Here is a 14991-nt window from a genome sequence, read left to right on the forward strand (position 1 = left end):
GTCCTCAATATCTTACTCTCTCGGTGCTGAGCAATACATCTGTCAATAAAATGGTTGCTGACTCTTTCTTCCTGATGGGGAGGAGGACGAAATAGATGTGGAAAAAAAGTGACTCACACTAGTCTTCTGTAATAACCTTACTGACTTGTATCTGCTGCAATGGAGCAGCCATTGCTGTAGGCTCAGGAGGTCTAAATAATACAGCCCAGAAATCTTCAGGACTGGAAAACTGAGAAGCTGGGGATTTGTCTTCAAAATCCTTGCACCTTTTTCATTAGCTTGGTCATTGCTTGTGGGATTTTTGCCCTCTTCTTTTACAAGTATGCTTTCAGGATGCAGTTAGAAGGCAGCTTGTCCCTTCTTTGCCCTGATCCCTCTGATGTGGTACAGGTGAGACAGATTAAAACCATTGTGGTGCATCCCCACTTTGACATGGTGAGCTACGACTATGACATTGCCCTGGTGCAGCTAGACATCCCTCTGGAGTACAATGCTGCTGTGAGGCCAGTGTGTCTGCCCAACAGCACAGAGACGTTATCTTCCTCTTCCCTCTGCGCTGCATCTGCATGGGGGATCATTGAAGAAGGTGGGTCTTCTGATTTTTGCATGTTGCCCATTATAGACTGAACCTACACTTCTATCTCTTGTTTTATCCTTCTGCCCAGATCTTACCTAGAACTTATTTCCCAAGCAGATGGGAGCCAAGCTAAGCGACTGCAGCAGATGCAAGTGCCTGTGCTTGAGAATGAAATCTGTGAGAGGAATTACTATTTTGGTCACCCTGGAGGGATCACAGCTAGGATGCTTTGTGCTGGCTTTGTTTCTGTGGGAGGCCAGGACCCCTGTCAGGTGAGTTAAAACTAGAGGTGAGCATTCTTGAGGGCATCTGTGTATGGGTGTTAGTAGACCATCTGGGGAAAGAGCCTAGTGAGGACAGGAGAACTGCAAAGACTTAAGCTCCAACAACCTGCTGTTCCTGTAGTGGACACAACTTACGTGAACAAGAGTCAGTCAGTCTGTACTGCAGATGTAATGTGCAGTGTTGCTTGGAAGTGGGACCATAGGTTTTAGTATTTGTCTGGACAGTGAAGTTCAAGATGCCTGTGGAGGAGAGGATGTTCTTCCCTGCACTTTCCAAGTCTCATTTCCTCTTAGTGAATACTTCCTAATTACTTCCTAATTTTAGCTGGCTTGGAACCCCTTTCAAGGCATGTCCTTCAGGATGATCTATGGTGATTTCTATTGTTTTTTATAAAATGCTTGTTCAGAGCAGCATCTGAGAACTAACTAATCTCCCTGAAATCATGAGGCAAGCTGGTAAGAACAGCTGAGTAAATAAAAGGCAAAGTAATTTACTGAGGCACTGTCAAGCTAAAATGCAGGTTCTGCTCAATACCACAGTCTTATGGTGGACTGATAAATGATGCGTACCATAAAATATGATTGACTAGTGCTCCTTGGTTTTTAGCCTGTGCTCAGTCTTTATTCCACACCAATAAGCAAGCCGTTAAATCAGTCTTTGTTCCAGATCCAGGGTTGAGCTGCCAGCAGCTGTGTGCCCTGTTCTTGCACAGAGACTTTTTTTTCTTGGGCAAATCTGATCTTTGACAGCTCTCCTCTCAGCTGCAGCAGTGCAGAGGCCAGATGAGAACTGCAAGATCCCCCTGTGTCTTGGTTCCTAGGGTGGTTCTGGTGGCCCCTTGGTTTGCAAGAAGGATAACGGACCATTTATTCTTTATGGCGTTGCCAGCTGGGGTGTTGGCTGTGCCAGTCCAAAGAAACCAGGAGTCTACTCAAGGGTGAGGATTTTCCTGGACTGGATAAGACTGACAATGAAAGGTGAGTTTTTCTTGTCTAAACAATCTGAATATAACTCCTCAATGTGCTTGGAATATTTTCCACAAAGATTTTTGTCTGGTAGACTTTTACAAGAAAGAAGGAAAAAAACCCAGATGGCTTTACTGACTTCCTGCAGACAGTCCCTTCTTCCTCCTCTTCCTTGCACCTTCCTTGTAAGGAAAAAAAAGTTCACTGAAAACTCGAATGGGAGTTTCAGAAGCATAAGACTTGTATTTAACACTTCTGGCTCTTAAATAGAATATAATCTCCAGACAAATACCTTTCTCAGTATAAAGCAGCTGCTGCTGAAAATTCCTACCAGACTCATGCTTTGATAGACAGGATAGTCTGGGACAACACTAAACTGAACTTGTGTGCATGCACATATGTGCAAGATAAATTTCTGCAAAAAAAAGGTACAAGGGAAAATAATTTATGTATTAGTGAATAAGGACTGATACCATGAAAATGATGGGTCTCTTACAATGACAGGTCCCTGTTCTTAAACTGGGGGCTCTCTCATCATAGAAATGGGGGGAGCAAACCTGTACGAAGTACTTTATGTGAACCTAGCATTGTCACACTGCTTCCCGCACGAGCACTCTCTGCTCCTCTTTCCCAGAAGTTTCTTTCCTGCTGAGGTTCCTCAGGCTAAGGTGAACATGGCTTTATAGCTCCACTGGTGAATGGAGAAATCCACTCCTTCAAGCTGTTTAATCTGATATGATTCAAGAGACTTCAAAGAGCCACCAGACAGCTTCAAGTCTCTCTTTTTCCATGTTAAATAAACAGATTTGTCATTCTAGAGAAATGTTTCACTTTGGCCTTTGGCTCAAAGTAGCTGTGCTGGGAAACTGCTGATGTAAAACATTTGTCTTCCAAGGCTTTATCCCTCCTCCTTCCCTGCCTGTACACATGTACAGCCAAGAATGTAATTCTCAGTTTAGTGAATATTTGGGATTGTCCCACAACTTTTCTTGGGAAAGAGCTAATCCTGGACAGAGTTCTTGTGTTTCTACCCACCCTATATTTTATTATATTACAGCCAAGAGAAAATGGAAGACTTCTGCTAACAATACTTCTTTTTCTTGTAGCCTGAATAGTGTGCTGTAGTTATGAGCAGGAAATTAAAGTGTATATTAAATAAAAGAGCACAGTGTGGATAATGCTCCATTCTGGGGTCAGATGAGCACTTGGACTCTGCTTTGTGCTGCAGCTGTCTGTCGTTCTCCCTCGTGGTGCCATTCATAGTCCTGTGTAGACCTAAGAGAAATGTTAGTACAAGTGCTAAGGGAGAACTTTCTTCCTAGCTAAAACCAGTTAACAAAGCAAGTTATCACTTGTATGGTAGCCAGAGCATCCCCACAGGTAAGCTTGGAGCTGGCTGGAGATCTTCCATACCCTTGGATCTGACACAACTGGCTGCTGACCCTGGCGCTCCGTAGGCTCCAATGGCTTTTGTGGATTTACTGGAGGTCAGGTAGTTTATGCAGAGGAATTGCTCAGCTCCATAGCTGTAAGTCTTTCCTAGAGGCAGAAGCTCTAGTATTGCATTCAGCTTTTGCACATGGTTTCATACGAAAAGTTCAAAACCCTGAGGGCTTTTTGAGCCAGATGCTGAGCACTGGCTCCTCTACCTGACTTTCATACGGGCATGATTGCGTATTGTGAGAAGTGCTTGGCCATGATAACTGTTACTGAGTTCTGTATTAAATGAAGTGCACTGTGCTTCTCCTCAGATGCTGCACAGAGCATGCCTTGGGGAACTGATGCTGCGCCGGGGACCTTGGTGCAGGAGCAGCCAGTGAAATCGCCTGCAAAGCTGCGGGGAGAGGCATCAACGCAGGGTAACTGCCTAGCTGTGTGGAGCTGCTGTATGCAAGGGGCTGCAGCATGTGCTCTGCAGGAGGTAGTGGAGCTGGTTCAGTTTGGGGAGCAGCTCTGGGTGGAGCTTGGTAACAAGTGAGTCTCCTAAAACACTTCTGTATTCTAGACTGAGTTTCTCACGGTAGGAACAATTACTTGATCTCTTCTGCATGTACCTAGCATCATCAGAGCCCTGATTCTGGGTGAGGAGCTGTCAGCTTGTTGCTTCTAAAGCACAGCAAACAGTCCTGTCTTACTGATGTGCCTCCACCCACTGATAGTGTTTAGAAGCTTCTCTACATCTGATACTGTGACAGTGTTGGAGGAAGAATGAGGAAAAGCTGAAGCACTCTCAAGTTAATGGGTGACACTGGCTCTGGCAACAAATAAACGTTCAGGAAGGGGTGTGCCACCAGCTCTGCTTGAGGACTTGTGATGTAGCCAGGGTGTTGGCATGCATTGTGTGCTTTCCTCTTCTCATTGGTATCCTTGGTGGCGCTGCAAAACATCACACCACTGAGATAAAAATAGGTCCCTGCAGTGATAAGCAGCAGGAGGTCGGAATGCTTTCCTTGCACTACCCCAGCAGCTCCAGCACTGGCTAGATGGAGCTGGAAATGCACACGAGGCTCTCATCTGCACTGGCTTATCTCAGCTGAGCTGCTCATTACTGGCTGAGCTCAAACCATGGCATGTGCATTGTGCCACAATGACCTGAATCTGGAGCTCACACTGAATGCAAAAATGACTCTTAAAATGTACCTAGAGACAAGCTCCTGTGTCTCAGCCCCATGGGCTTTACCCTCCTTCCAGATGGCTGCCATGTCCTGCAGTCCCCGCAGGGCCCATGTCCTCCAGCAGTGCTGCATGCAGGCAGGAGCCCTTGCCTTGCCCTTGCACAAAGCTGTATGATTAACCTGAGCTCTGCAACTTGAGGGGCTCAGTTCTTTCTCCTCCTCGGTGCTCTCAGCACCACATGCAGGTACACAGAGACACGGTGTGGTGTCAGCATCCAGTCTTAGCAGAAAGCTCATAAATGTTGGTGTAGGAGGGATCGTGCTTAAACAGAATTAAAGCTGTTCTACAGAGGGTATGACTTGAAAAATTGCCGCCTTGGGAGGCAAACAACCCTATTATACTTGTACTAAAGGGACGTACAGTTCTCATTAGTGATCTTGTTTTCTCTCCTCCTGCTCTGTTATAACTACTCAGATGCTTCCAAATATTTCCCTGTTGGATTGGTCTCTTATTTAACAAGTGTTGAGTCTGACTGCACAGTGTATGCTTGTAGCTGCAGGCTAAGAACTCTCCTACTGTTTCTGGAGAAGTAGAGGATGAACAGACAAAAGTGTAATATTTCATAGCTCTCTTCAAAGGCTGGTTGCAAGGTCAAGCAAGAATAAATAATTATGTAATTTAATTTCTTCCTTAACACTGATTGAACATTTGAGCTTGGTAGGCTTCTTAGCATGGGGACATGACCAACCTGGTATGGATTTATCTACATTTTCAGGCATTGATTTGTAGCACAGCTCAAAAGTAATCTGCAAACTGGTCTTCTTTCCTCTACAACCTGGCATCTCACCCCTTTGTTGCCTACTTGTGTATGCTGCCTGCCACTCAGAGGCCAAGGCAACAGGACTACTTCATGATCCTATGCAATTTCAAAGATCTTGCAGGATTGTACCAGTCTGCATGCATGCTGGAGTTTAAAACATTAATGATTTTTACTGATAGGAACACTTTTTATTTGGGAAAAATGATTTTTTTTGGTTAAAAAAATATAACTCTATATATATACTTACTTCTGTGTGCCTGTCCAGTGACTGCAGTAGCTGTGCTTTTGTCCATGATATCAGAACATTCAGATTTCTAACGTATCTAGTAATACCCATGGAGATAGAGAGGGAAAGAACAGGTTTCAAAATGTGTGTGTGCATGTACGCACACAGAAAACCATTTTCTGCTACTTTTATTAACCTCCTAGGCTATTTTTGATCATGGGTAGAACTGGCAGGTTTTAAATAAAGCTTTTACTGTCTCTTCTTGATGCTTTTATCACTCAGGTGTGTATTTATCCACAGAATGTGTGTCAGAAGTGGAGCCAGAAGAGCCCTGGGGGTTTATCTCTGCTCCATCCTTGTCAGGGTATGTGGGAAGCCCAGAGTGCTCTTGGATACTCCATGTGTCTCCGAAGGGCATGGCAAAGATTACGGTAAAGCACCTGTCAATAAGGACATCACCGAACTGCCAAGAGGAGTTTCTTGGAATTTATGAAGAGAGTCAAGGAGGAAGAAGAGAGCTAGGTAACAACAAGTGATACAACTGAGGATGCTTGGTACTAGGAATTTCTCACTTTCACTTGGGACAGTTTCAGAAAGGGTTTCCATCTCCAATTGCATTGCTCTGTGTGGTAGACTTAATTAAATTTAAGAGTCTGAGTTGTAAACTTGGCTGTAGCCCTTAATCCTTGTATGCATGCTGCATTGATCCAATAGAAGAGCAGCCCTATTAGTCCACTAGAGAGTGATAAAACAGACTAGATAGCAACAAGCTGTGATATTTCAGTAAATTTGTATAGCAAAGTCTTGTCCACGTATGTGGCTTGTGACTCCTGTGATAGTGGCAGCTCCTTATTCAAAGTTAATCCCCTTTTTTCCATACTCCCCCAAATCTATAACATAATGAAATGTGATGACAGTATGTGTTATATGCATCTTAGAGATGGAATGAATCACTCTGAAGCTTTAGGGTCTGGGGAACAGGGGTGTGGCTCTACCTTGCACCAGAAAATATGCTATTTTTCATGCAGAGGGCTGTGATCTTCCTTGCTTTGACCCTGCTGAGCCCCAGTCTGTTCACTGGGACACTGCTCTTCATAAAGACAAACCACAGAATGAAAATAAGAAAATAAAGATGAAAGTGAGAGCTTTAATGATGTTTACAAGAAAGTTTAGATACCCAGAGGCCAGCGTGTCTACATATGTAGCTTGCATTTGTACCGCATGCTGTGCAGTTAGTAAAACCTAGTTGGAGGTACAGCATGGCAGGGAGCAGGAGCACCTCAGTGTAACTCCAGTGAGCTGGGCCTTTTCAAAATGTGTGGAGGGAATGCTTTTTGTTTCCTGTTTCAAAGGCTCTGTGCACAGAGTAGGGGAATAGAAGGAGGGGAAAAAGTGGAAGAGATGAAATGCCGGACAGTAGCATGCTCTTACATCTGTTTGGAAGGATCCTACCAATACTAGCTTTGTCTGCAGTACAAACTGTGTAATATATTAACAGTTGTGTATACATATAAAGAAATCCTATCCCTGCCTTCACTGTGGCGAAGTCTTAGGACAGAAAGGAGGATATCCGTGCCTATACACTCAGGTACACAAATGATGGGCTTTATTTAGCTATTACCGTTCAAAAATCATCACTTACACATTTTTAGCCATGAGAAATGCCAACCAAGATGCCCATGTCTGAAAGGATTTAAAGATAAAAATAAAAATTCTGCAATTCTGCTAATATATAAACCTGAGAATCCAATTTTGTTTTTCTTAATATGGGGACTTGGTTTACTCCTTCTCCCCCACCTTCTCAGAGTCATTCCAAAAAGGATGTATAAGCACAGAGGAGCATGAAAGGTTACAGGGGTTGGTCTGGCTGTGTACTGGGAGAGACTTAGCAGACTCAAGATAAAAAAGGTGATGCGAGAAAAAGGTAATGGCTTTATAGGCTGCTGTAAAGGGCTCAGAAAGGTTACTATTTTTTGCGACATAAGGAGTATAAGTTGGAAACTGTTGGACCAAAATGTAAATGGGAAGGGGGAAATAATTAGAGATGGATGGTGGGGGGAAATTCATGAAGGTTAGATCTTGCAGTTTATATTGAGTGACCCAAGATGTTTCTTCTCCTAGCTCTTCAATGAGTTTTTCTTCCCCTCCATCTCCACTCCTCCCCTTGCTTTATTCTGCCTTTATATAAACTTAATTTATAATGATTGTAGACATTATAAAGTAATTATACAGAAGGATTTCTCCTGGGCAGGCATCCACACTAGCATTCATTTCAAGAGTGGTGGAGAAATCCACCATCAACCTTTGGGAGCCCTTTGGGTGAATTCCAGGGCATAGAACTTATGTTCTCCAAATATTTCCAAAATTAAGTAATGCCTCTAGAGAAAGTTTTTAGATAATAGCTATTCTGTGTAGTCTCTTGTCCTCTTATGTCACAACAGTGATTAAAAACAAGTCTGAAATGTAGCATGTCATCTAACTCTGAGGTGGAAGGGAAAGAACAGAAAAGAGATGTGCTAAGGAGCTCTTGGAGCGCTCCACAGCTGTTTTCCTCCAAGAACTTATTTATAAAAGCACAAAAAAAAAATCAAGTATGCCTGTTACAGCTGAGAATAACAGTTTAACTATCATAACTATTTATATGCAGGACCCAGGAAAATACTATCAGAAATGGGGCCATCAGTCAAACCTTTCCTTTAATAGGAGCCTAACAGATAGTTCCCTAGAGCATCCTCCAGCATACAGACTCACTGCTATGTAACGGTATTTTGTTATGGCTGGCAGTTTTTCAAGGTTGGGTATATTAAACTAGATTTCTATGGCTATTTATATGCCAACATATTGAAACAGCATCTTTTTTTTCCCTTCACTCCTTCTCTAGAGCTAGTGAGCAACAGAAGTCAGTGGGTGCCTGTCTCTAAACCAAATCTCTTTTAGTGAGGAACCTAAAACATAGACTTGGGCTTCAACGTTGACATGAGTTAGAATTCTGGTATGATGGGGAAGAAAGAGGCTGGAAAATTCAGAGAGCCAAAAACAACCCCAAAATAGTTTTGTGTGCTTAACAACTCAAAGTGTCTATCAGTGGAGGTGGAATAATGCTAATTTCCTGTCCCATCTCATTTTCGGTTTAAATATAAGAATGAACTTTTAAGTAGTTTAGAAGTCTTTCACGATGGATACAGCAAACTAAGTGTCTAGCCTTGTAGGTAGACTTCAGGCAGCTGATAGTAAGCAATGAACTGCACAAGTCCCTGATGGTCAGCAGTAGGGTATTTCTTGCAGGGCAGGAGAGGACAGGAGCTGGAGTCTCTCTGCCTGCTGCCTTTGCTTGCATTGAGCATCTCTGAAACACAAGTAGTTCCTCACTTTTCTGCCTTTCTACAGAATATGATTTTTTACCTGTGTGAGAGGTGCTTCTAAAATGGCCCTTTTTACAAAGGTGTTGTACTTGGATTTGCTTCTAGCTGTGTTGTGTGGTACCCTGATGTCTCCTGTGGTACTCTGGAGCCCTGGGCCCATGGTGAAGGTGGTATTCCGCTCCATCAGCCCTGCTGCTTTCCGTATCGAGTACTTGATGCTCACAGTCCAAGGTACGGTCAAGAAGTACTGCTGCTTTTCCATCTAAAGGTGATGAACTGAGATGTTTGACTGAAGCGTCAAGAATGTCCTTCTTTAAAAGATGCCCTTGTGGAGTTTCTTGAGGGTTTCTGTGTAGATGTTCTCCAAGTATACATAAAACAGAGCCCTCCTAAGCTCTAGCCTGGGTAAAACTGACTGACTGCAAAATGCTGAAGCTTGAAACAGGGCTAAGATGAGTTTGAGTTTTGTAGTATTATGATGAATAAGGTCTGGCCTAGTAGAAAAGGAATGTAGTAGCTTTCAAAATTGGTTCATCCTCTAATTGAACATGTCATGTCATACAGGAAATGTCATACAGGAATTGTCCTAGTCCATGGTGAAAGTCCATTTAATGCTAAGCCAGAATTTCGTGCTTTGTGTTCTTATTCCATTTAGGACAAAAACCTGGAAATACCCAGGAAAGTCCCACGAAGATGAGCTCAGAGCTGTCACAATGCAAGGATGCCATCCTTACGGAGAGGGAAGGAAAGATCCAATCACCAGGATACCCCATGAGATACACAAATGCCACCAGGTGAGCACCTGAGTTCTTCTGGCTCTTGGAACTCCCACGTTATAACCTGCAAATATGAGATGACTTTTAATGAATCTATAGGTATTATGGTGCCTGTCAGAAAAATAACTGGGCAAGTATCTCAAAAATAGTTAAGAAAATTGGAGGGGGGGAGGGCACACCAGTACCTTCACTCCAGCAAACATCAGACAAATCTGACACATCTGGACAAAGCTCTCATCATTAAGTACGTCAGGCTCCTGAACATGGCACAACTGAGGGCTTAAAAATGGCAATGCTTAACTGCGTTGCTAAAAACCTTTTGGAACTTTCATCTGTTTTCCTTTTCTTCTCCCTTATTGTGCTTAGGTAGGATAAGAGAGAACTCTCCATTCACAAGGCAATAGCACAGACTTCTGAACTGTTCAAAAAATTTAACTTCAGAAGTAATGAATAATATGCCTGAAATAGATTTGGACCCGTATCTCATCTTTGACTTCTTTTTCATGGGCATTACAATCCCTTTTTGCCTTTGCTCACATTTTGATAGCTATCCCTAGGAAAAAGAGCCAATTGTAAGATATGCCAGCATTGTGACTTTGTTCTTTGCTTTGTGCAGCAGCTGCCACTGGAGAATTATAGCCCCATTAAAATCCATTATTAGGCTTGAAGTCCTGGACTTCTGGACTGAAAGAAATCTGTCTAATTGTCATGGCCAACTGATGGTGTATGAAGGATTTGGACTAACCAAAGAGTTACTAGGTGAGAAAGTGCTTACCTTAATGCTGGGGTGGGAGAAACAGAGGAGCTGTTCCAAGTTCCTTAGCAGACAGGTGGGGATTTTTTACGTGGCATATTTCCATGCTACAGGAGGGATTTCTGATAATACTTGGAGCTACTCTGGCTAGCTCAGTATCCTTCCCTTCTTAGGAATGCTGTTGCAATCAAATGTATTGGATGTGAGGTCTTAATCATGGCATTGCTGTGCCTCAGAACAATGTGAGTCTGTTTGGGTTGCTTTTCCCAGGCTTCAACATGCAGCGTGGCAACTTGCTGTGTATGTCTGAAGCTGTGTGTCAAAGAGATGGGGCCAAGAAAAGGGAAACTTTTCCTGCTGCCATGCTGAGTGAGGGGAGGTACTTGCCTGCTCTGACTGAGGGGCTACCAGGTTAGGATATTGCTAGGGAAGTGGAGTCAGCATCTGGAGGAGAAAGCATAGGCTAGAAACTTAAACTGCTCAAATATTTAGGGATACGAGGCTTTTCAGTGCCAGGTCTTGATTATGTGAGACACAAAGTGACTTATTCCCCAGGGAGTGTGAATGCCCTGAGGTCTTGTGGGTATGACATAGTGTCTGGAATGAGAGCCTGGGCTGCCTGTAAGAGAGGGATTTCTTTTGAACAGAGTAATCTTGGTAGTTGGCTCTTGCTCCTAGTGGTCTGTAGTAGTTATAACTGGGCATCTTCAACCATTTCCCTGTAAATGTCCCCATTCAGGTTTCAAGTACAGTGAGCTATATTCTGGATTTGTGCTATAGTACAGTGTGTGAATTCAAAGCTGAATAGCATCAGGAGTTTTACCATTCCTTTCTCCTCTTAAAAGGGAAATATTTTCCAACACCACATTTCTGGGAGGTTCTGCCTTATAGGACTCAAGAAAAAGGCTTTCATCCCAACCTGGCCTATTTTGCAGGAAACTTCTGTGGTGATGCTTCAATCTACCCTGTAAAATCCCGAGGCTCGGTGATGACAGTGACCTTCACTTCCAGGGCTGAGGCAGCTATGAAAGGCTTTCTCCTGACTTACCAGATGATATCACCTGAGCAGAGTAAGTCTACTGCAGTTTTAGAGTAGGATGCACTAGAGCTGAAAGTAAGGCTCCTACTAAAAAAAAGCCAGGGAGGAGAGTGTGGTGGAGAAGGGTGGAAATGCATAGTGTTAGAACAAAAATATTCACTGCTATTTAGATGTATGGTAGCTGTTTTTTTTTTTTTGAGGATGTTTAGTATTTTAAGTATTTAGTGTGTCAGATCTATTTAGTCCAGAGAGAAATTACCATTAAGAATAAGATTGAGTAGTATCTTTGAGTGCTGATGATAAAAGGTATAAGTAGTAATCTAATTCCCGTGCTCATTCCCTGCAATAAACTTGCAGAAAGGAGCTACTAGCTTAGACATTCACCCTTTTTGTTCTGCTCTACCTAACTCCCTCACAGTCTGTTGCTACTTCTATAACCTCTCTTCTGTAGGCAATGCCACTGTCAAGCACTGCTGATGCCTCTGTACCCTCCAAGCCTTGCCTCTACTGAATGCACAGGAAGCTAGCCAGTTTAATTGGGCTCTGAGCTTAAAGGCTGAAGGAAAGCTACCCAACACTTTCACCTTTCTCTTACTTTACAAACCAGAGAATAGCTGGTGATATGGGCAGACGCTTTTCTCTCAATAGCACTGCCCTGGCATCATTAAGCATATTAGTTACTTTGATATCTCAGATCAAAGAAACCAGTTCAAATCTTTTGCCTTCACAGAAGCAAACAGTTCCGTGTTCCTAGTGGCCTGAGCCACTTCTATTCTCATTTCCCCTTCCCTTATTCTCATTTCCCCTTCCCTCTTTCTCCTGTCTTACCTGTGCCTTCATTACTGTGCAGCCAAGCACATCTTTTTGTCTGTGTATTGTGCAAGTGTGTCAGGCTTCAGAACTAAATTGCAACTAAATTTCTCAGATTAAGTTTGTCAGACTTAACCGCACCATCAACAGACATTTGGCTGCCTTCTTTCACGTGTGCACATGCTTTGAATATGCACTCCAGGCCCCAGCTCTGAACACCAGGAGGTGCCTCTTCCATTCTCCTGCAGCCTGGCTATGAACTGCTCTTGGCTCAGGCTCCTGTCCCCAGCATAGCACTACGTCCTCTGCATTTGTGTGCCTCTGGTAAGGCAGTGCTTTCCTTTTAGGTCTGGAACCTGGAAACACGCCAGATGCTGACAAAGGTAAGACAGGTTTTAACTTTCTACAAAACTGGTGAGAGGGAAGAAAGAAAAAGCCTATCTAAAAGATGTGCCCCCACCTCTTAATGTATGTTCTGAATTTCTGGCTTGGCCAATAATCTCTGTCACAAGTAAGTGTGAGCACATGGGTATGAGATCATCACAAGCAACATTAGCTGTGTTAATACTAAATGTCCTCTGTTCTTTCAGCGTATACTTCTTCTACTGTATTTATGTTCAGTTCCTGCTATCAGAGCTGCTATGCATGCTTGGTGAAATGAATAGATACCTGGAGAGTATTATAACAAAATAAAAACCCTCCACTAATTCCAATGAACTCAAATATATTGGATCTGGGATGCTTGAACCTGTCTCCCTGCTCTGCACGAGCGCTTAACTTCTGCTTAGTTGGCCAGCCTGCCTGAAGCATATTCCCAGATGTTGAGTTAAAGAGACCCTAATGGTGAAAGCTTAAAAGCCTCATCAAGCGTCTGCATTTTTCATGTTTCCACCAGGTTCAGCATTTTTCTCTTGGCCCAGGAAGCCAGTTGTCAACCCTGCTGCCCTTTCATCACAATAAAATGGGGTGTGATGTTGGCCAATAGGTAGACATTGGATATGAAGTGTTTTATTTATGAAACTACTAAAAACAATGCAGACTTGTCCACAAAAACATGTAATTAAAATGTTAACACGACCACAGCATAGAATCCTTCATTTTGATCAGCTTTATGGCAACTATAAATGCAAGGCAAGAGAAACACAATTGAGCAACTTAGAGTAGCTAATGAGTGTTTAAGTTTGAATTTGGCCCATTTGGAAAGCTTCCTCCAAGTGATCTTGTATGTAGGCTCTTGGTATCTGGCCTGTATATCACTTCGGAATTCAAGTCTGTTTCCTCAAGTCTGTAGCCTTTTTTTTTCTGGTTGAACAGTTCTGCTTAAACTGCAAGTGGAACTTGTGCTTGGGAACTATGCGAACTTTAATTTCAAGCAACAGAACTTGCATCCTGACATTACAATATTGGTTTTCTCCAATATCAACAGGCCTGCTTAAAAAAAATAATAATGCAGAAACAGGCGAGTGATATGATTCTTTTCTTTTTTTTTTTTTTTGGAGAGTGCCCAGTCTTTGATGTAATTCCTGTTGGAGCCACTGCAATAACATCTCCCAATTACCCTGGCGTTTACCCTGACATGCTGAATTGCACTTGGACAATTTATTCCACGTCAGGAAATAAACTGAAGGCTGTAATTAAAGACTTTGTAACTGAGGATGCAAGGGACTGCATTTGGGATTGTTTGAGTGTTTATGATGGACCTCATCTCTCTTCAAGACTCCTGGGTAGGTTGAACTCATCCTTATTTGTTGCCTTACTTTTCTGATCCCTTTTATTTAATGAGACTATGTTCCATCTGTTTGTAAAGTGAGAGAGGGAGGGGCCAGCACTGTCTGATTAGGTATCTGAAGCAGAAGCCTATGTAGTTAAGTTGGTATCAGGCTTCTCAAGAGCAGGTCTGTCACCCAGGACCTCTTGGATATAAGTGGCCTGGATGTGGTACCTGTTAACTTCCAGTGTCATGGATGTGTGGGATGGTACTACATCAGTTCCTTGTTTAATGCCTTTTTTCTTTAATTCTTTGTATCTTGGTAATTATCTTACTCTCTGAAACAAAGCTTGAGCAGGTACTGCTGTGAGTACCAAAGCTGCCTTGTGCCATATGGGCATCAGGATTTTTGGATACAGAAGCGTTCGCTGAAACGGCTTTGTGCCTCTCTGGTTTTCCCACTGTCTTCTCCCTTTCTCTTCCCACGTACATAGATATTTAGGGAACAGGTTGTTTAAGTAATCTCACTAAAGTATGAGATCTACATTCATGTAGAGTATGGGAGCAATTTGGCTGTTGCGCTAGGCTTCAGTTCTTCAGCTTGAGCAGGGAGTGATGTTGCATAGACCACTGGAGGCATATCTCTTGAAATACCCCAAGAGCTCAGAGCCATCTTGGCATGACTAACCTCTTCCAGTAACAAATGGTTTGGATTAAAGATATGTCCCAGGAAATAGTAAGTATAGGGGCTGCAGTTGTCACCAAGTACAATTTGACACTCAGCTACAGTACTTTTTTTTCTTTCCCCCAGCTAGCTTATGTGGCCAGATAAAATCTTTTAGTGCATTCTCTAGCAGCAGCTTCCTGACCCTTCACTTCAAAACTGATGAATCTGTGGGATACAGAGGCTTCAAAATTCTTCTTGAAGAGCTGTATCTACAGCCAACACGAAACGAGCTGGAAGACAGTAGCCAATGTAAGTAATGTTCTGGGTCTTTCCCAGTGTGCTTTGCAAAGACCTCCTGTTGCTAAAATAGTACTGGAGGTTACAGG

General features: G+C 43.0%; 1 protein-coding gene across 6 annotated transcripts in view; it reads left to right on the forward strand.

Annotated features, from left to right (window-relative positions):
- OVCH1 (ovochymase 1) overlaps window positions 1–14991 on the forward strand; it is a 39076-nt gene that overhangs the window by 17919 nt on the left and 6166 nt on the right. For 2 of the 6 annotated variants that reach the window (XM_035315443.1, XM_035315446.1), the window contains 12 exons: window positions 391–586; window positions 695–849; window positions 1683–1839; window positions 3579–3686; window positions 5790–6011; window positions 8957–9082; window positions 9507–9645; window positions 10244–10386; window positions 11317–11451; window positions 12578–12613; window positions 13730–13954; window positions 14750–14914. In XM_035315443.1, coding sequence (XP_035171334.1) covers window positions 391–586; window positions 695–849; window positions 1683–1839; window positions 3579–3686; window positions 5790–6011; window positions 8957–9082; window positions 9507–9645; window positions 10244–10386; window positions 11317–11451; window positions 12578–12613; window positions 13730–13954; window positions 14750–14914 — 1807 coding nt within the window. The remainder of the gene's footprint in view (window positions 1–390; window positions 587–694; window positions 850–1682; window positions 1840–3578; window positions 3687–5789; window positions 6012–8956; window positions 9083–9506; window positions 9646–10243; window positions 10387–11316; window positions 11452–12577; window positions 12614–13729; window positions 13955–14749; window positions 14915–14991) is intronic. The other 4 variants (XM_035315447.1, XM_035315448.1, XM_035315444.1 and 1 more) reach the window with 3 other exon arrangements.

This window comes from Oxyura jamaicensis, chromosome 1 (genome assembly GCF_011077185.1).
Source record: "Oxyura jamaicensis isolate SHBP4307 breed ruddy duck chromosome 1, BPBGC_Ojam_1.0, whole genome shotgun sequence".
Lineage (NCBI taxonomy): Eukaryota > Metazoa > Chordata > Aves > Anseriformes > Anatidae > Oxyura > Oxyura jamaicensis.